Consider the following 23,063-nt stretch of genomic DNA (forward strand, 5'->3'; position numbering starts at 1 on the left):
AATTATCATATAAAGCGACATGCTCGTTACATGGCATTGTACTAAGCGGTGCCCTTTTAAATTCGAATAATGACCATCTCCCTCAAAAAATTCCTGGAAAATCGTCGTCAAAGTATGTTGTTTACGTGCTTATGAACGTGTTTACGTCATCGTTTCCATGGCTACGAAAGAGCTGTTCAGTGTAATGGCTTCTTGTCCTATCCAGTTGTGCATGGCCTTGAATAAATGAGTTGACCGTATTCTTTCCTCAATTATCTGCCTATCATGGAAATCATGACGAAAGACTCTTTGCATACTGCGTAGTCTGTAACATAGTTTTAATTTCAAGCCAGCGAATTTGCGTATTAAGAAAAATCACGCGCCTGCATCTTTCTGTCTTTCTTGTTAAAAATGTAGTAACTAAGCAGTCATTTATCAACACACGAAAGAAGTATTTGAACTAAAACGACGCGTTTAACTAAATAGATCTTAAACAGTCGTTTTTATGTGAAAAGTGGGACTTCAATGTGGAGCACTTCCATGCTGTCCTAATTATCTGATAAGTAATTGGGCTTTAGAGTTACCATGAAAAACTGCCGGTCCATTGAGATAAAAGACAAAGAGCACCTGTGACATTAAGTCTTCAGATGGATGGTTTTTCAAATCACTTTTAGAACTTAAAAGGCCAACTGATCGTGTATTTACCAAGAAAACTAAAATGCTTTGCCTTTTGTTCTTTTTGATATCTTGATAGGCGGTAAAGAAAAACACGTACCAATATGGGCAATATACATGTGGAAGTGACAGCCCAACTGTGAAGCTGGTAATTAGGACAACACATAGAATCAAACCCCCAAAGAATAAAGAGTTGCCTTACAGTCATCAATAACAACACCTGTTGCTTTTCACATACTGAGAGGAAAAAAGGTTGCACTGTCTCAACCAGACGAGGGGTCAGTCATTCATAAAATTGAAGGCAACACGTTCCGTCAAATGTGAACCGGTAAGAATAATTACGTTCGAGCACGTGTACCGTCGCCGAGGAAAACATGTTTGTCGAAAATTTATGAGGCCAACACACGATGGTCAGATTTGGGCCCAAAAGTCCCACTCCGCTACTATGGAGATCGAATCCCCCGAACCCGCGAATCTTGTTCGATATGACGTCATTCGAATAGAGTGGGCGTTCGATCTGGGGTTACCCGCGGTCATTTACAGTAAAGCCGCTACAACCGGCTACTTCAAGCCCTTTTTTACTTGGGAACCACGGAACAGGAAAAATCCACCTTTCCACAAATATGAACCGTTTTCAAAACATTACATCTATGCCGTGATTTTATTGTGGATATGTAACATGTAACGAAGCTACTGCCGTCATCGTGGGTGACCTTGAAGGTCAGAATTCTTGTTGACGCTGTTATAAAATCCAGGTCCCCATATCCAAGTGGCACAGCATGCGTGCAAACATGGTATTTTAACCATTCCCAAAAATCGCTCAAATTACCTCATTGAGGGCTTGTTTGGAAGAGGAACGATTTCCGCAGATTTCTGTCTTAGGGATTTTTTAAATATGGCCGCGATTATGAATTATCGGTATTTAAAGTTAAAACACTGCGTTTTTAGCTCTTCTTTTGACTGTAAGTCGAGTTTTAGTTAAAAAATAAAAAATTCCTAAGACAGAAAGTTTAAATTTACTGTAATATTTCTAAAAATCCAAAAATTTAACCTTATCTTTAATTTTCGGGGCCTCTTAAAATCAGTTGTTTGGTTCTCGTGAACCCTTTTTGAAATCCGAAATTGATCTCATTTGGAAGCAAATGTACACAAAGTGGAGCAAACGCAGAGCAAGAATAACATTTGAGGTAAACAAAATCACTTATTACATTTTATTTTGACGAGTAGTTACTCTCCAATTACTTTTGTTTATGTTCAAATTTTACCCGTTGCCCCCGGGCCGGCCCGGGACTCCCGCGCGGCCACGTTCGAACACGTTCTGTAACCCGATACCTCCCTAGTAATGCGACTTTTAGCCTAGCAACCGACCGCCGTGACACGTGTAATAAAAAAGCAAAGACAACAACAGCTACGACATCTACTGGAGGCAGCAAGTTTCCGCGTCTAAGGAAAATAACTGACTTTAACGTATTGCCACCTAACTGGCATCGGTGTCATAAACTAAATGACTATATGACGAAACGCACTATTATCCAACCAATTTCTTCTATATCCAGCCACAAAGGATCAAAGTATGATGGAAACGAGCACAATATCCTAGATGTGTCACGGAGAAGTCTGGTAGATACTAATCATGTTAAGCATATTATCTTTACTAGTTATTTCTAAGGTAAGAAGTGTTGCCCACTCGTCCAGGACCATTATTGCATTTTTTTTTATGGGTCGTTCTCATTACTTTTCCTACAGTAATCAGAAGGGCCGGCTAGAAAGATAGTCTGTAGGAAAAGAAGAACCTAAGTCTGATTACCAAGCTGCACGGATCACTACTCTCCAAGCAGAGGTTCGGGTTTTGGGTTATTTTTGGCGTGTTTTGCGGCTTTTTTTGCGAAAAAGAAACCCGGTAAAAAGCCTAAAAACACGCCAAAAATAACCCAACACCCAAACCTCTGTTGGAGAGTACGGATCACGCCTCACTCCTTAAGGTTCCTGCAGTACTCAAGCAGAGGTTACGGCTGAATCGATATCATCCTACTACGACGGCCGGCAGTTCAGATTGCTTTGCTGCAATAGGATTAGAGGGGGCACTCCGGTCAAAAGTAAATGGAAGTGATCACCAGGCTGTGAATAATGTGCATGTTGGGATGTCTACGGCTAATCACGCTCTGTATATGCGTTCAATACATGCAGGAAATTCGAAGCTGCCGCAGAGAATTCAATGTGCCGACTGTTGATTTCGATAGTGTATCCGTAGGGGAAAGTGTTGGGGTAATGGTGTTATAGGGCAATGCCCCCTAGTTGCTGAAGGAACCAAGATCAATTGCTGATCTCATTTACGAAGAAGAAGGCAAGGACACTCACCGGTAATAGCTGCATAAGCGAGTAAAATGTCTTTCGCTAGGAGCTCAAAGATCAGTACATTTGCACATCGTCGGGTGGCACCTGTTCTAAAGAAGGATTTACCAGTAGTTTTATTACAACTTTAATAACAAGTCTGGAAAGTACAAAGATACTTTGGCTACGTGGCTACGTAGACCATGAGTTCAATCAATGTATCTAAAGAAACATATATCTATATAACATGTAGGTACCTAATCTACGGTTTCTGCAAGCTACAATTTGTATCGTTGTACTCTAGGTGAACTTTCTCATTACCCTAGGGAGCTATTTGGCTTCATCTGGTTTTCTTCTCATTTAAACGATCGATGTCTACTATGTGATAACGTTATTCCGGGCAAACTGAAAGCGTTCTATCTGCAGGTACTGCGTACCACGCGTTGCTGTATAACAGATTACAATAATCTACTTGCTAAATCTATTTATCATTTAATGCAGCTTCTCATCTTGTTTGTACTAATCGTAGTATAGAAATGTTGTTAGCTTGGTTGACTCTTACCGTGTGTGATACGTATTAAAGAACAAGTCCTTCGGTGTAATGTAGCCAGCTGTCGCCGCGCCGCGTGCCTGCGAAGCTGATGTGTTACGCCAAAGGGCGGTTATACCGGCTATACAGATACAGAATACAGAATGAAGCAATTCGAAAGAATCGAGAGAATCCAGGGCATGGTATGAATATGTTGATGAGAGACCTTATTCATGAGGTACAAGGAGATAACGACTTGACTGTGAATTGAAAGCAATAGTTAGTTTTAATGCGCATAAATGAATGCGAATATCTGTTTTAACTACACAACCTATGGTATTGCGTTGTTAATGCTATATTCCCAATTGTAATATATCGAAGGCCTATAGTGTTTTTAATTTTGAACTAGTTTTCATGTCTCCATTGAGTCTACTAGTTAGTGACTGGAGACATAGAGGTGGGGAGGTGAAGAAAGAATCCACAGCCAGAGGCACTTTTTTTAAATACGCGCTCTGCTGCATAACATTGCGTCAGGTTTATTTGCTGTTGCTTGGCGACGCTCCAACACAACACAGTTGTAACAATTGTGATGTAGAATTACATCTCGAGGCCATGTATCCATACAATTGCTTTAAAGGCCAAGCAACGATGTGTTACTATGGTGGTGGAAAGCAAATACCAATTATATGATAGGAAAGAAGTGAATCATAATCAAGACATAATGACACCCGTATTCCTATCTTACGTAAACCCTCGGGTAGCGCTGTGCAGAACTATCACACTTCAATTCATCGCTGCATTCCCTGAAGGATGTAATCTAAAGAGCGCTTTGATTCCGCCGGTTCTGTCCTCCCACTCGCGTTTCCAACCCTTTGAAGCCGTTGCCAAATGTCAAGAGAGGAGCTCAGCTGTGTATCCTGCCGCTTTCTTCCGCGCCAGCTCATGGTTGATGCAAAGTGTTGTAGATAGAGAGAGGAGGGAGCCGATCAGCCTCCTCAGATGGTCCTGACAGCTGTGCAGTTGGACGTCGACGTGCACAGGAAGTTTCCCGTCCTTTGAACCGCCCACAGTCGCCGACCCTCTTCAGAAAAGCTTGCTCTTAGCTAGGACTGCATTTTCTCCAAGGTGTAACTGTTAATTTTTAGTCTATACAGACTTTACCTGGTCATCAAAGTAAAATGGCTTCAAACCTGCCTAAGTGCTCAGACCAGACACTGGCCCCGTGATAACATGGCAGAAAGGGTACGCAACCTTTCCATGCTTTTCTGTCACATACATGGCCCATATTGTTTATTGGAACGGAGGTCATAGTAGTACCGCTGGCCGCATTTACCGAACGATTCATCGTCGTAGGATTGAAAACTGAGGACATTCTTGGATAGGCGTTCCCATGTCACACAGATTCAGGCTTTCATGTTACGGAAAATGATGCCTCGGCAGTTGGCTCTGCCATATAGGCTGCATGGAGAGTGTACGATATCTAAGTCGCACAACCTACGATAAATATGACCCCTTAGCAAAGAGCAGAATGTTGGCTTTCTTTTTCTTTCTATTTTCTGATGAAATGTTTGTATTTCTTTTAAAAGAGTAGCCTTCCTTTCTTTTTTACTCAGTCTATAAAGAGAAGCCTGTTTGATGGATTTTACATTTCCCAATATTTACAGGCATACATAGATTGTTGAATTCTATTCGAGAGAAAATTAAGACTGTATAAGTTTCAAATAGACCTTTGTAGACTTCATAAGCCTAGTACAATGGTGTTCTAGTTACTTAGCCATAGCGTGGGATCTGTGAATGTAGTTACGCGGAGGCTACCAGTGTCCTACATCCATTTGATTGAATTTCTTAGACATGATAAATATCATGATGGACAGACACGTTCACTGATATATAGGCCAAGGATTGCAGCCACGATTGTGTGTTCTGAAATGGAGAACAAAAGGAACGATATGATCAAAACATTAATCCTGAGCAAGATAACGTTTAAACTTCTGGTCAGATACGATGGCAATAGTGCTAGCATTATTTTGTTTCATACTCTTTTCCCTTTAATTGTTGGTTCAACATTTCCTTTGAAGGCCCAACACTTTGAGTCACTAGCTTATTACAATAGGTGATTCATCATAGGAAGAAGCATATAGATTAACCAGGTCGCCAAGTCACTAAATCTTATTCTAGAAAAAAGATTTACGTTTGCCAATCATAAGGCTCTCGAATCTTGGCATTAAGTACGTTTGAGAAACGTGGATAAACGTGGAAAAATAGTAGAAATTGGCCGAAATAAAGGGATAGTATACCAGAGAAGATCCAGGGCCATAGACGCTCCGATTTGCGACCCACGGTTTGGATCTTCTATGGCCCAGGATCTTCTCTAGTTTACTATCCCTTTATTTCGGCCAATTTCTACTATTTTTCCAGCGATCCGCGGTGCCTGGTAGAGGCTAGATAAAAGACCTTGTAGATCATTAGGTTTCATAAGATGCCATTTAGGTTAAGAGAAACGTGTAGCTTTGCCGGAACACACGTGAGCCGGTAATGACTTCAAACACCTTAAGTAACCGGAGGCATTCGTTCGGAATAAGCCCCTTACAGTAATGATGTTTTTAAGTACGTGCCTACCAGTGCGTTAGCTTCCTGTTCATTGGGTGGTTATATACGAAGGCCCATAGGTACACTTAGCATTTTTTATTCCACTTTGTATTTTCTATGGGTACTTTGTATTTTCTATGGGTACTTTGTATTTTCTATGGGTACTTTGTATTTTCTATGGGCACTTTGTATTTTCTATGGGCACTTTGTATTTTCTATGGGCACTTTGTATTTTCTATGGGCACTTTGTATTTTCTATGGGCCACTTTGTATTTTCTATGGGCACTTTGTATTTTCTATGGGCACTTTGTATTTTCTATGGGCACTTTGTATTTTCTATGGGCACTTTGTATTTTCTATGGGCACTTTGTATTTTCTATGGGTACTTGTTTTTTCTGTGTGTACTTCGCGAAGTTTTTTTGGTGGCTGGCGAAGCGACATTCATTTTGTTTTGATGTGGATGCTCCCATTTTTATTATGGCGGTATATTTCTATTTACCATTCTAGGCAACTAAATTTATTTTAAACCTATTAAAACATAATATACTTTACACTTTGAGAAAATTTTTTTGTTTTGCATGCAATGTTCCACACGTTTATTAATTAGGAGTATCAAATAGTGATTATTACATCCTGGCATAGATTATGTTAATGTAGACACAGGACCATACTATTTTCGGGGGTGCTAGGACATATTGTTCAGACTTCCGTCAACATTTCCGTAGCGATATATGGTAAATCACTTCCTCGCTGGATGTAAATTACTCCTTTGTGTTCAACAAAGCCCGTAATCTAAAGCGAGGGTTCATTGCCAATGTTGGGAAAAAATGCATTGCGGTTTGCTGCCCTCCTACCAACCGCGAACGTTCATCACATGCAGTTTACGTAGGAAATATGGACAATATGCCGTTTCAGCAAGGAGGTTAAATACAAGTATTGTATTCAACCTCCTTGGTTTCAGTAAATAAGCTTACATCTAAAATTGTTCATTTATGAAGTGCAAAAGCGTGAAACATAGGCCGTAAGCCATGGAGGTCGTTGACCTTTGTTGCGACGCCCCCCTCCCCACAAAAGTGCCAATTCATGTCACTACAGCACACATGTAGCTTACCACACGATTAGACGGTCAACCTAGAGTGTAATTTGAGTTTCTGTGAATATTTCAACAATTTTAGATGTCAGGTTATTTACTGAAACGGCATATTGTCCATATTTCCTACGTAAACTGCATGTGATGAACGTTCGCGGTTGGTAGGAGGGCAGCAAACCGCAATGCAATTTTTCCCAACATTGGCAATGAACCCTCGCTTTAGATTACGGGCTTTGTTGAACACAAAGGAGTAATTTACATCCAGCGAGGAAGTGATTTACCATATATCGCTACGGAAATGTTGACGGAAGTCTGAACAATATGTCCTAGCACCCCCGAAAATAGTATGGTCCTGTGTCTACATTAACATAATCTATGCCAGGATGTAATAATCACTATTTGATACTCCTAATTAATAAACGTGTGGAACATTGCATGCAAAACAAACAAAATTTTCTCAAAGTGTAAAGTATATTATGTTTTAATAGGTTTAAAATAAATTTAGTTGCCTAGAATGGTAAATAGAAATATACCGCCATAATAAAAATGGGAGCATCCACATGAAAGCAAAATGAATGTCGCTTCGCCAGCCACCAAAAAAACTTCGCGAAGTACACACAGAAAAAACAAGTACCCATAGAAAATACAAAGTGCCCATAGAAAATACAAAGTGCCCATAGAAAATACAAAGACCCATAGAAAATACAAAGTGCCCATAGAAAATACAAAGTGCCCATAGAAAATACAAAGTGCCCATAGAAAATACAAAGTGCCCATAGAAAATACAAAGTGGAATAAAAAATGCTAAGTGTACCTATGGGCCTTCCTAGTTATAATAATCCTTTAATAAACTTCCTTTCTACGCGCACGTTGCTTACCTGTTGCTAGCTTGTAATTACTGCATGCATATTTAGACCGTATAGTACTAGTGGCCATATCATATAGTTGCCGTGTTAAGACGACATACAATATTGAATATCTATCAGTATCGAAGTGTTATGAATGTATTGTATGCTCCATTCATAGAGTATCTTTACGTATCAGCTTTGTGACGGCCGCCATTCCGGCTTTGCTGTGTGACACAACAATCTGAAAAATGACAAAATGACATATTTTGAGACAGACAAATATGTACCACTGGTAGTATCCATGAGCTACGGGAGTGAGTGAGTGAGTGAGTGAGTGAGTGAGTGAGTGAGTGAGTACGGGTGTATGTATGAGTGAGTAAGTGAGTGCGAGTGTATGTATGAGTGAGTAAGTGAGTGAGTAAGTATGCAGCAGACTAACAGAAGCTAGTACAAAACCAGAGGAAATATATTTTTCAAGCAACATGCATTCTTATCTAAGTATTGATAGGCTGACCTACATGTACGTTCCTATGAAATGTACGGTGTCTAAATACATTGACGGCTATTCAATAATGATTTTACTCGACATACATCTTCTTATTGTGCTGTACAACACATGGATTCCAGGAATCTATCAAATTGACACATCTGGAAGAAATATAGACAGAAAGGTATGAATTAGGTCGTTCTTGTACGGTTACAAGGTATCAGGTAGGAATAGAATAGTGTATCCAAATTAAGTCAAAGACTACTCTCCAAGCAGAGGTTGTGGGGAATGATCGTTACCTTTTTATATATGGCCGTTTCTTTTTGTTCTGATCCCCACCAACAGTGGCCGCGGAGCTTCTCTGGCTAATGGATACTGCCTGGCCAATTTGATACTGTCTTTTTTGCCACCGATAGGGATCTGATTGGAGATTATCAAAGACCACAATATCTCACGTGTATCACGTAGTTCACTTGCTGTCAAGTTTATAGTTTTCTATCTCCAAAAACTGATACTGTTTTCCAACAACGAAAATAGAAAGGTTAGCAAAGAGCAAACCGATCACTTTCAAGGTCTAGCCTTTTAGCTCTTGGGAACCCTTATCGGTCGCTACACAGACATATGGGTCAGCACGGGCTCAAACTAGCATTAACATCGCCGTCATATATTCTACACTGTTATAAGATTTGCTAAAAATAGCCTCAGCCGTAGGGCATGCAGTACAGTCAGTAGGTGGTTGATGAAAATCTCACGTGTTGTAATCTTTATTCAGAACACCGGAGGATGAGGCCCAGTAACATGGACAAATTTCGCACGTGTGACCTAAAAAAAGTATGAAGACGCGTGTGCATGAGACATTCATTTGGTAGAAAGAATAACCTTGAGGAGATCTATAGGCTACCGTGGGCGACCATTGTCTGGAATGGTCTACCCACATACACACGTGCGGCCCCAACTCTGTCCTATTTTGAAAGACTTCTACTATAACTGAAATAACCCAAAAGAAAAGACACGGACCACATATGCCAGCATTTATTTTTCTCTATGTGGATCTATATGTATTACTACTATATATGTTAATAGATGTGTTAGGACTTCCATCATCTTACCAGCTAGGTTTTACTGTAAACCAGTAGCACCTATCTTCAGTGCACAGTGAACTAGTAATAATTGCCCTGAAGAAGATGTGAGAAGACATTCATGAAAAAAGTTCAAGTATTTACCAAACTGATAAAATTATCCACGGAGGAATTTGTAAAGTGTACGTTATTTCAATCAATTTGTGTGACCAAGTATTCAGCTTGCTAAACCGCCCGTTACCTCATCCGACCCCTAGGCCCTATAGCTACCATCGTTGTTTGTTTTCAACCTTCCCTGTAAGCTGACATTTCCTCCAGACAAACATTTGAATTACCAGAGTGACTAGAGACTTTACGGTGTTTATACGACACTAATGGTAACTACAAACACAGACATGTTAAGTGCAGGATATTAACGGCGCAGTCTTTGTCGCCTAGTACGTGACTATGGTCAACATAAACACAGACAAATGTTGAACTTGCTCGGGTAATGTAAGGTAATCCATTATAATGGGTTTAGTTTGAAAGTTTCAAGGTGAAACGGGGACGTCATGTCGCAGATACCTTAAACCAGTGTAGCAAAGCCTAGACATTAAGTGTATACTGCCGAGCACTGGGCGCGCACTGTGGAACCACATTGTAGCGAGTAGCAAACACGAGATCGAGAGGTCGCGGGGTCCGATTCCTGGCTAGACCTTTTTTATTATTATTTACTTAATGTTCACTGCAAAACAAGACTCATGGGAGCCACTCAAATGTTTTGGGTTACTGTACAGTGAGTGAGGACAGATGTTTGATACCCATTTGGGAAACAATCACGTGGTAGCTTGTTCCATAGTGATGGTGTTCTAGGAAAGAAGCTTATAGAGTTAACTCCTTAGAGGTAGGGTATGGAGGAAGAAAGGGTGATTTGCTTCAGTGGAAGTGGCAAAACGTGTCCTCGCTGAGAAATTTCGAAGTACACCTTGAATCCTTGGGAAAGGCACACTATTTTACTCACTCCACATAGGTGTAAAATGGGTACCTGACTTCAGCTGAGGAAGTAATAGGCAGTGGGCTTAGGAGGAGAGGGATGGGCTCCGCCTGTCAGTACCGAACCCTAGACTTAGTGTATTGACAGCGCAATGGCCCTTCGGCCTCGAAACGGCTTTGGGTCTACCTTAATCTTTTTTCGTTGTAGCCGATTGAAACAGGGTATAGGAAAACATTTTACATCTCATTTGACGTTGACAGAGATAACATAACTGTGGCCTGCTAGGTATTTGAACGTATAGCCTTAAAGTAAGTTTCAACCTACCTATAGTGACCACAAGACGACCTTACCAACTTCAGCAGCAAGTAATTTAATAAATTCAGCTGATGTCATTACCTTTTCGTTGCCAAAATTCATCAAGAACTTTTCAGATGAGACGAAATTCGCACTGACTGCCCCGGTAAACTCGTGAAAAATAGCATGCAAGATTCCAATCAAGAACTTCAGCACCAAATTGATCTCTCAATCGAAGTCGTAACAATTTACAGAAGCCCTGAACGTTATGGTAATGCCAAACGACATCAACTTATCCGAATACATTGCCACTTGATGAAGATTGCAGAAGGCATTTTTGTCACGTTAGAGGCACATCAGCACTTAGAACATGTTCGTTATTATCTCTGAGGTAGAATTACAGCTGCGGAGAGAATAAAAAGATTGTCGTCTTGACGTCATCCAATCATCCCGTAGACTCAATGATGTACATGAGGTTGAGACGATTCCAGCTGTAGTTGCCAAGTTCCATCGAGAGTAATCTCTCGGTGAATAGGACCTGTCACGTTTAGAGACACGTGTACGCACGAGAATGAGATTCCTGGTGATGTATGTGTTTTGCAAGTATAAACCAATTTAAACTTTTGTATCATCTTCTCTCTAAAGCACAATAATTGTCTCAGAGACGTCATATTCAATCTCAGGTTGCAGACTCAGTCCTAATGACCAAAAAGTAGTTGCAAAGGAACACAATAAAAAGGAATGTCTAGTCACTCTGATCTAGATCTGATGTTTCTACGTACATTACTAGGAATTATAGGGACTTTGACTTTATCTTTTGAGGCAGTGCCTTAGTAGGTAATAATTGGGTTTGTAATCTTAGTAGAAATGTAGGTTTTTGAGGGCCTTCCATTAGTGATTGCTTATCACCTATATGAGTTTAGGGGTGTGTAATATATTCAGATATCAATGTTGGCATGGTGGCTTGAATGTTGGGTGTAACAAGTCGTTCAGTATAATGTAGCCAGCTGCTGCCGCGCCGCGTGCCTGCGAAGCTGGCGGTTAAACCGGCTATACCAATACAGATACAGATACACAACAACAGTTTGTTATGAAATACTACACGACAAATCACGACCACATCCATGCATACTACAAACACACTAATTGGCAGGCCTCTGACGCAGGTACTGCCATTCAGACCGCAGGGTAAGAATTGTGCTGCTGACATCTTTAATGCTCAGTAATGGATGTCACGACTTGTTTTCACCAACAGAGATCGTGCTGACGTAGTCTGTGTACTACTCCCACTGGCCTCCAAGACTCCATGGAGCCCCCTGTTAAATTTGTGAGCGTTCGTTACAAAGCATGCTCTAGAAGAAGTAGCAATGTTACCCAAAGTAACTAGCTCAAGATTCACTGTGCAAGAGGAGCCTAAAAATCTATTGGATTTTTTTTACTGCCACATGAAAACCCAGTAGATGTTCAGGCTCCACTGACACAATCAAAATCAGTCATAACTGAGTCGAATTCTGTAGGAACAGGTAGCTACTAGTTTTACATTCGTTGTTTTGTGGTATTGTTTTGGTTGGTTTGGTTTGTTTGCCAATGGGAGATGGTTGCAGGGAGAGTTGATGGGTGGATATTTGGTCAATTGATTGACAGGGATGTTAATCCTGGCGTCCAATAATCACTGGCTGGGCGGAAGTAAGTGAGTGGTATGTGGAGGAATTCAGGAAGTAGTTCACCCCTTCCACAGATCCAATACATTGATGAAAACCCTTTCCGGAGGCTTGCAATCTCCGATTTCGTATTGACACATGTATCAATGGATCAAAATGCTGAAATGTCACCAATGGCCAAGACACTGTGTTGGCCATCAACCATCTAGAGTCTTGACTAGTGTAAAGACAAGCGTAATTTATTCAGGCTATTGCTTCCGCGGTAGGGATAGAAAAGTATCAGTTCTGGCAGTGGCTAGACAGACATGCAATATAACCTGATCACGTTTTGGATAAATCTGACAGCAGAGACGTAGGAGGCATTCATATAATGGTGCGGTAACGTTTCTGGCCCTTTCCAAATCAATAGTAGATTCCACGAGCAATCCGTAATGAGACTTTCTTTATAGAGACAAATGGTTCTACCAGACAGTGCGCCCGTTCCTTATTCCAAACACTAACTTGTCTTTTGTAGCAAATCTGGACAAGCACTAGCGACTAATAAGAATTCTCGGAGATGTATGGTATATTCTTTGAAAGATAGATAGTTTGCGACATTATAAAGAACGTATACGTAGTATCTATACACTTGACAGAATATAACTGATTCATTTGTTGGGGAAGTAAATGCATATTTTTGAGAAATCCTTCCTGTGGCAAGTCTTTATTCTAATATTCTGTCCTAATGTTATCTTTTAGCAGCAGATGTGTGATGTCTAAGCATAGAATGTCACAGAGTTTACTGAATTGAAACATGTCATATGCAACATCCATTGCACGGAGTCATTGCCCCATTTTTAATTTTAAGGGCATTACGAAGATAGCATAACTATATGAATTTCTTTCAGACAGACAAAAGACAAACGCCTCTGTAACTCACTAGGAAAATCTTTATGATCACAAAAAGCATTTTCATTTGTATTCATGATTAATACGTATTCTGATTAATATTAAAACAACCCAATCATTAATAATAACATTCTTTAGCATTCTTGTAGTTAGAAACTACATTACAGACTAATAATAACGAAATCTCTCTGGAGTAAAGGTTGGTGGTAATATTCTTGAAAACGTGTAGACACAGATATGTTGCTTTTAATTCTAACTTGTCAAACAGATATGCTTGCAAAATATCTCTGCATGGATACACCGAGTTTGATTCAGAGAGCAGCATTCAGATGTCTTTGTCAAGTTCAGTATATGTACAGTCGTGAATAAAGCACAATACATACTCATCATAAGAGCATTTCTGACCTTTTTTTTATAAAAAATAACATTAAGTAAACTTAAGATACGTCAATATAAACTGTAAACAGAATTCAACCGTGGTGAAATACTGGAGCAGAGCTGCTTATGAAAGACGAATCAACAATATACTTTTAAATTCCATAAACTTACATTTTCTTGTTTAATATATGTAAACTTCATAAAATATGTTTGGCGTATCCATGAAAGCAGTGCCAGCTAATAATAGTCGTTCTTTTTTTAATTTTTTTATCATATATAGAAGAAAAGTGATAGATTTAAATCACCTGATTTTTTATTAACAACTTTTAGACAATTCGTGCAGCTTTCTTTAGAAAATCCAGTACATACATAATCCGATTTTATCCATGTCTGTTTAATGTCATAATCAATAACTTTTGCTGTTGATGCCTTTGAAAATATATTGCATACTTTCTTATACTTCCAGGCCTGTATTTCCTCCACGTTATTATATACATTTCTCTATGTGCAACTAGTTTTGCATTGATCTATAGTCTTTTTATGTCAAGTAATATGTACAAATGTAGGTGCAAAACAATACATTTCATTAGAAACTACTTATTGTATACCTATACCCATAAAACAGTCAGTATACATCAAATAGTTTTGAATAAATCTCATCTCTAAGCAACATTCTTTTACATCTTAAGTCTTTCTATGAAATAACATACAGTGAAGGTTTAGGGCATTAGACATGTCCGAATTTTATAGAGTAAGGGGAATTGTAACAAAATATTGGTAGTAACTTCTTAGAAGTTGAACTGGGAAACATCTATATCTGTTCGTGATGTTGAACTACAAAATTGTCTATGCCACATGTTTAACAACAATGGCCCTCGTTTAGAAATAGGACATGCTAACTTTGGGAAAGACCTTGATACCGTAAAGGTTATCTTTATAACTAGCAGCATAAAGATAGCAATGTCCCCAACATGCTACCCGCTCATCTTCGTAAAAAGATATTTTTATAAGAGGTATTAGGGGCAACAATGAAGGTTCTCCCTTAGTTGATATGTTCAATTCTTTCCCAACCTCTTGATAAATGGTCTCTCAATCTAGTAGCGTTAAATCTTCGGACCTAACTGACTTTGTCATGCCAACCATTAAGAGTGGCGACAGTTTTTGTATACCCTATTGTCCTTGAAAGTCACCTATCTTTGTTGGCCATAATGCAATTCAATTGCGTAATGTTCTGTTTTAAGGGCAAGAGAAATAGAACATTTAGAGCAGCTGTTTTTGTTCTTGATCGTTCGTCGATTGTCATCGCTCGCTTGATCAATATATCAATATTTGGTGCATATTGATTTATATATCAATTCTCTATGGTTGAGTTGTAATCTATGCCTCTTGAATTAACTTTGAAGCAACAGTCTTGTTTCAAAATGTTTGACAAATATTGTCATGTTTCTTCATACGGATGCCCGTTTCCTGGACCATCTTTCGAGTCCGACGACGTGATTGTGGTTGTGGTTCATGGTGTGGTTCTGGTTATGGTTGGAGGAGTCCACGAGCTTCATGTCGAACATCTGGCTCTCCTGGATGCTGGAACTGTACGTGGGACGGCAGTGTCCGTGGGAGAAGCAGGGACAACATCTGCACGCGCACAGAGACACCAAGTCTGAAATATCCGCGAGGGAAGAGTCGTGTGCTCTGTATAGGTCGTTCCCTGAAAGCAGCTCCATCCTGGTGTCCGAGTGAGGAATCTGCCCGTCTGTGATGATCTCGATCCTCTCGTGTGACACCGCGTTGATGTTCTCCTTCGATCTTCTCTGCGCGGCCTCCAGCTCGTCTCGCTTCTCGTCCTCGGTGTTCATGGTCAGGAATCTCAGCACCAGCAGGTTCATGGACGCCGACACCACCGTCAGGCCGATGAAGATGAACAGCAGGCTAAAAATCACGTATCCGGGCTTATTCTCTAACGCCTTGTTCTGCTGGAGGGCCACGAAGTCGCCGAACCCGATGGTGGTGAGGGTGATAAAGCAATAGTAGAAGCTGTCGTAGAATCCCCATCCTTCAAAGAACTGGAAGGCAGCAGCTCCGCTGGTGAGGATGACCGTGCAGCTGATGAAGCCCACGGTGACCAAGTTGCTGTAAGACACCTCCGGTCGCTTCTGTCTCAGGCAGCATTTCTTGAACTTCTTCAGGATGTAGGCCACCAGGGTGTTGACCCGCTCACCGACGGACTGGAACATCACGATGCCGATAGGGATGCCGAGGAGCGCGTAGAACATACAGAAGGCCTTCCCACCGATGGTGATGGGCGCTGCGTGACCGTATCCTATGAAGGGCAAAAAAGAACGTAAAGCATTACATATAGGATAGGAAGGTAAAGATGTAGTCTTATTGCCTTTTTGAGGTCGTACACTGGGGCAGTTGCCAAGAACTGCCAAGACAAGACTGGAGCCAGTCAAGGGAGGGGTTTCTCTGTAGGAGTGAAAATGCCCTGAAATGAAAAGGTTTAGTGGGTTGATAGTCTACCGTGTCTAGCGCAATGCTTGCTATTGCCCTTTGCCTCCTCAATCAAACTCGTATCAAACTTAGCTCAGGTGTAAATGGGTATTGTCCTGTCATGTATTTGCCCCCTTAATATAAGTTGAAAAAAACTTGAGTGTGTCGTCACCACGTCTGGTGATGTTGGAAAAAAAATAAATAAAAAAAATCAAACTCGTAAAACCGCTCGATCTCGTGCCCGCTCTCCTTGCACACGGCCGTTCGACGCCACCATTAAAGATTACCATTTCTTTTTAGACCGGTCATCATTCATTTTTGCATGGAGATATGTTGATAACCGTGACAAGTTATAGATTCAAAGATGATTCATTACATCGTATACCGTGGCCTTTACAATCTACTTAAGGCTGGAATTGTTAACCATCGGGTGGAAAATGAGATAATATGCAGATGGTAAAGAGCTTATCCCTAGATCGACTGAAGCTATAAGGGGCTTACTCACTAATCCCCGCAACGAATATAGGACACAGCGTGATCAGAACTGCTTAAGAATCAAAAACAAGATATCTATTTCATAGAGATCTGTGATAAAACTATTCCCAAGTGAACCAAAAAGGTGCTTAGCCAGTAATGTCTGTAGGAACATAAGACAATGTGACCTAACCTGCCACAAAACAGAAATAACTGGTTTATCCTGTATACAAGAGGGTGTGCCCGTTTGCCTGTGTATGTATGTGTGTGTGCAATGTGCATATGTGCCTTTTTAATAGCGTTAACATTGCAATGAGGCACAGTTAATATATTGTACTGATAAAGGTGTATCTGTTTATGCGTTCGCTGACGCAAATGGTGGCAGCTGCTGAAGACATCATCAGTTAAGGGCTTAGAAAGATCCTTGTCATTACATGACTGACGATGCCTTCCGGTTGTGGTACAAGCAGGAGGATGAAGCTGAGGTTTAACGTCTAGCTCGAACGCACCTGGGCTTAATCGTTCTGTTTACATCTCCCGAATGGAGCGTTATGAAATTTAAACACTGTAATCCTGTGCCTATGGCATAATTGTGATGACACAAATGATATAACAGGACATTATGATTCCTTACGTAAACGGTCAAGGATCTTTGCTCGATCTTTGTAGCTAGGGATGTAAAGTAAAGGTCATTTAAAATCTTTATCGGTATAGCCGGTATAACCGCCCTTCTGCGTAACACACCAGCTTCGCAGGCACGCGGCGCGGCGGCAGCTGGCTACATCAAACCGAACGACGTGTCACACCTAATCCTTGAAAATAGAAAATTTAAAAAAAAATGAAGAAAACATTTTGCAACTGCTGGATTCTATGGAAATGGCAGGGGAAAACCCATATCTTCATCCTCTCCATGCTAACTCTAGTTCCACACTTAAACCACTGGCAAACTGAAGGCTAGGCAGAAGAGTTTGGAGTCAAAGACCAGGCTGTGCAGTGAGTGACAGCGTGCAGCTCTCTACTGCTCGGGTTGCGCAGTCCTCCATACCAACACTCTAACTAAAGGCATTGTAAGCCGCGGAAGGCGACCTTTCCATTACCCTCTCTGATAGAGCTGAATCCTTAAACGGTGTACGGCACGTTGTGCGCCACATGGGGAACTCTTTAGGATCCTCCTGGGTGCATTATTAGGTGGTAGTCAATGTTTGGGGTCAGTCACAGCTTTAACCTTTCACATAAAAGGTTGGTGACCAGCTTAATGTGGTGAAATGAATAATTTTCTACATTACTTTTCCAGCCTGGCACTCAGAGCTGTTTCAAACGGTACTCACCGTTAGAAAGAACGGTTACGTAGGCCAGTTTGACCTACAGTTTAGCTGAAGACCTTATAACCTCTGGGTCGCGACCGTCGTAATAGCTCCAACAGGCGCTGTATTTTACCTTGACAGTAAAACTCTTTTTTTTTTCTAAATTATACATACCAGCATCCGGAAGCCTTTATGTTGATAGTACATAGAAGACCCTGATGCCTTTGAGACTGGCCTTATAAAGACAATGCCCTCCGAAACCGAAATGAACGCGTACCAATAAACTGATACCATCTGCACGGAGGGGAAGCAGACGGTTTCTTCCATTGCCTCTCTCCACCCATGATTGGCCTTTCCAGATAACCTTATTGCCAGAGATACTATCGGTGCCGAATGATTATGAGTAGGGTCCATGGATGCACGCCGTGAAGGGACCCGTCTGATTGCTTTGCGTAGGCGTAGTAACAGGTGGAAAGTCCTACTACATAACGAGAGGCCAGCCAGTTGAGTTGGCCTTGTGACCATATTAAGTTAAGGCATCTGTTGTCTTCTTATTACCTGCGTGTACAGAGCTCCAGAGAACGTGTTTAAGATGTTTTGTTTTTGTTTGTTTCCTCGTGCGTCCGTTGTTCCTTGAATACAGTAAAGCCACAGGAGGTGAGGGGGGAATTCTATAACCGCAGACTGACAGGAAGTCTGAATTAGAGATCAAAATGGTTTCCTCACAGACTGGGAGTAAGTGAGATTGGAACCGAAAAATTCACAACAACACTTAATATTTCACGAAGACCCGAAATATTCAGTTTGATTTTCAAAACGAGGAATACACTGTAGATACATAACGCGCTGCAAATGAACTGCAATATTCTAGGGTAATAACCTGCCGTCGCTTCATTGAAACTCACAGTTAATAAACTCCAACTGCCTTCGTAACGACCGTACTAAAGATATCCTGCCTGGTGGCAACTCATTTTCCGGTAAAAGCACTTGGCTAGGCAGGCAATCCGTACCGCGGTACCGTGCAGCAGAAATTCTATTTCCATACCGCCTTCAGAAACAGCCGTAATCATAGAAAGGGATGTAACGTCAAAGAAACAACAATACAAATGAACCCCCCGAGTGCCTATTGCTATATGTGGCACGGTAGGCTTGAATATTACAGCTTTTAAGGCCCTATGATCTATTGTAAGGGCTTGACGACGCTCTAGGGAGGCATTGTAACTTGTCAACTAGGAACACCTTATTTGCCAACAGGAAGAACGGGAAACGCTGCACTCATATTTCTTCTTAATTGCTTTCTCTTGTCGCACGTACTGCTAATATATCAGCTTTTTCAGCTTTTGCTTTTAAGGGCTGATAAGAATCGCTAATAAATCAGCGATATTCTTATCAATTGTTGAACCTGGAACAAGATAAAAACAAACTGAGATGTACTGTAGGAAAGTTGTTGGCGATCTTCCAAGAAAAAACTTTTTATTTCAAATATAAAGTAAAACCTAGCATATCAGTATTGATAATTTGCCATTATTCATGTTGAAGTGATACATATCAGCAGTTATTTTGCTACATTTAGATCAAGATGTGGTGCATGGCAATATTTTGTAGAGTGATAATACCTGGCAAACTTCCATAGTATCTTTTTTCATTACACAGTTTTACATAGATAGTGCACACGCTTGTAATTTTGGGCGCTGTCTTCTTTCGGAACTCGATAACCAACTTGTCTAAGGCAACTACATGCCGTGCATGTAGCATTCATAATGATTGCAAGAGGCAAGTTAAACTTATCGCAGAGTCAGAGAATTAAATACGATGTCTGCCATTTCTCTGTTATGTTAATAGGTTACGAATTTTAGTTTATTGCCATATACTCAGTCATAATTTACTCAGTGATTTGAATGTAATTATGAATTATTATTTTTAATTATGACTAGTATTGCGACGTGCAGGTTAGATTAGATTAGATTAGATTAGATGTGCATAACAACAATACAAATTAGACATCAGAGACTCACTGGTAATTCTTTTTAATCTGATGCATTTATAGTTTATGTCCTAATTTATAGCTGCAGTATATACAGGGCCCGCTATGCGTCTGCGAAGTCGGTGTGGTGCGCAAAATGTTGGTCTTCCAATGTGACTAGCCCAAATACAGACGTAATAAAATAGTCCAAATGTCGATATATTTTATATAGGATACATTTGGACGTTTGTAAAACGTTGCCATCCCTCTTTGATAAAGTCATGCATTAAGAAAGATGTCTAATTTATTCCTTCTAGAGGTAAAACATGAAATTTAGCCAAGAAAGTTTTTCTGTCAAGTTACTGTACAAGAATCATTGACAGGCTACTTTATACCTAACTCTAGAAATAAGTGAGCGTTTAGAGCTCTACTTTCTGATAGCCATTTCTAAATGTTGTTGAAGATAAGTCTTCTGTCGCCCAGGTGTTACCACTACGTATGAAACCTGAGATACCGTCCGTACATCCATCTGCAGTGTTCTTACCATATATGGAAGCCAACACGTGCTTCGTGAGATCGGACACGAAAACAAGTCCGTGTTGAAATTAAGTTCTCACGTCAAATTTTAGCGCGTCCTGGGGCCACATTTGTTGATCAAAGTGGGTGATAGAAATGGCATTAAGACTTGCAATGTCCATAGCCACTCGAGCTGCGTTATTCTAGACATTTGCATGAAAAAGGAATTTTCAGAATTCTAATATTTCTTTCTAGAGTTTGAGCAACGTTTATGGTACGACGCTTTACTTTCTGAAGGATAGAAAATATCGGAGTTATGTGAATGTAAGCGATTTGAATCGCATTTGATGTTAATGAAATATTTCTTAAAGAAATATACTTTTGTGAAGAACACAATATTGGCATGTCTGTCTGGTGTCATAAGTGAGGTGTTGCAACATTGGGATGGCAAGAATGGAGACATATTAACGTGTGTCTCAGCTTTCACCTACGTGACTTATCAATATTATCAAAATGCATCACATTCTAGATCTAGAGGACGAATTCTGTGGTTACAACTGTTGTCTAGAATGAATGAATGAATGAATGAATGAATGAATGAATGAATGAATGAATGAATGAATGAATGAATGAATGAATGAATGAATGAATGAATGAATGAATGAATGAATGAATGAATGAATGAATGAATAAATGAATGAGACTTTATTTTCGTGTCGTGCGCTTTCCCGTGCCCAGCCCGTGTGGGCTTATACGACACCGATTCAATGAATTATACATAAACAAAAGAGAATCGAAGGTACAGATAAAAGAATCCAAACAAAATATGAACACAAATAAAGGTAGGCTATATACAATAATGGTGAACAAAGTGAACTCATAACAGATCGTAAATGCAAATTTACATTTGTGATCCATGGTATGTCAATTATAGCTAGCCTGTGGGTAAAGTACTACTCTTGATTGTGACAACTGTCAATTTCGCGTAAAGATCTCTACGATCTTTATCAACATTGCCTTACGGTTGAAATACATAAAACATGAATATCGTCGGGGAGGTGTCACAATACTTGATGGTTGTAGATACATGTATATCTCGCTTCATATTTCATTTGTAGATATGTTTGACAGTAACGATCTAGAGTGAAAAATTTACGATCATAAAGATGTTGTTATGATCGAGGGATAAAGAATGGTTGGTCGTGGTGGTTTCACGCCGGGTGGTTCACTCGAGGCTGTTAAATCGTCAAAAGCTTTCTGTGTATCCATGCAAGACATGGGCAGAGAGTTTCGCGAGAGAATGGATATGTGTTGTTTTGGGCATCAGATTTTGACTGTTTGTCCACCTTTTGTTGTCTGACTTAATGTTATCAAGTTCTGTCCTGTGAAATTGTATGATTTCCCCCGATGGAAAGCAGCTACATAGCTGAATGGGCTACCCAGCCGTTTTAAAATGAAATAAATAAACAGAACCTTGGCGAAAAGAGCCGGGGATACCGTCATGAAATGGGGACGTAATTTAGAGTCGCGGCGGCACTTCCCATGCCGTGGGTGGCTACGGTTCCTACTGCTACATTTCATCCAATTTCCCGACGCCGTTGTCGGCGGTGTTTCCCTGTTTTTCTACACCGTCTTGTCATCAGACAATTAAGGTAAAAGCTCTCTGGCAAAACGTTACGAATAAAATAAAAGACCGTAAAATCAAGAAAGCGTTTCGAAATTCTTTGGCTGCGAAGTTACGGATGAAGCAAAACAACTTCAAAGACAGGAAATAAGGTAAACAGCCTGCAGTTACTAAATAAGCTCTTAATTACTCTTCGTTAAAGAAAGTCGCCATGCATTTAAGAAACACCGGATTGAGGGATAAAAACAGTAGCTTAAACTGTTAAGGGTAGAACCGTGTTAAGGATTACCCACCGATAGTGGTGATCACCGTGGTAGCGAAGTAGAAGGCTCCGGTGAACTGCCACTGCTTGCCGGCCTTGTACGGGACCGACCTGAGAACCACCGTCTCGATCTCGAGAAAGTCCTCGCGGGAGATGTTGTACAGCGCCCGCAGCTTGCTCTCTCGCTCCCGCAGCAGGCGGCGCTGCTTCTCCTCGGACTCCGACTCCAGCGCGTCGAAGACCGCGGCGCCGACCAGGAGGTACATGAAGGAGGCTATCATGAGCGAGAGCGTCCGAATGTTCTGTTTCTTCATGGCTAGGAGGAGGAGGAAGTGCATTGAGTACCGGCAAGACTCGGCTCTGTTGTCTCTCCGCTGTCTGTGACGCCGCGGCGGCCCAGCTAGCACGCTCCACTCCGGCTGTGTGATCTGTACTGTACGGCCTGCTCTCTCAAACCCAGACAATGAGCGCCTGAAGAATTTGCGTCGGAGGAAAAGCGAAGCGCCTGCGCGTTGGGCACCGCCAGCTCCTTTACGTAAAAGGTGCGGAATCCAGCGAGCGTCGCTATAGCAACAGTGCACACGTAGGACGGCGCTATTTCTGGTCCAAATTGATGGGTTCTGCAGGGCTAA

General features: G+C 40.9%; 1 protein-coding gene across 1 annotated transcript; it reads right to left on the reverse strand.

Moving 5' to 3' along the window:
* Positions 1-14,991: 14,991 nt before the first annotated feature.
* On the reverse strand, positions 14,992-22,870 carry LOC109483078 (two pore potassium channel protein sup-9-like). The gene is made up of 2 exons (XM_019786043.1): positions 22,463-22,870; positions 14,992-16,118 (listed from the first exon to the last, which is right to left on the reverse strand). The coding sequence occupies exons 1-2, from the start codon at positions 22,767-22,769 to the stop codon at positions 15,250-15,252; spliced, it is 1,176 nt and encodes a 391-aa protein (XP_019641602.1). The 5' UTR covers positions 22,770-22,870; the 3' UTR covers positions 14,992-15,249.
* Between the last annotated feature and the right edge of the window lie 193 nt (positions 22,871-23,063).

Source organism: Branchiostoma belcheri, unplaced genomic scaffold (assembly GCF_001625305.1).
Source record: "Branchiostoma belcheri isolate BF01 breed outbred unplaced genomic scaffold, Haploidv18h27 scaffold62, whole genome shotgun sequence".
In the NCBI taxonomy this organism is placed as follows: domain Eukaryota; kingdom Metazoa; phylum Chordata; class Leptocardii; order Amphioxiformes; family Branchiostomatidae; genus Branchiostoma; species Branchiostoma belcheri.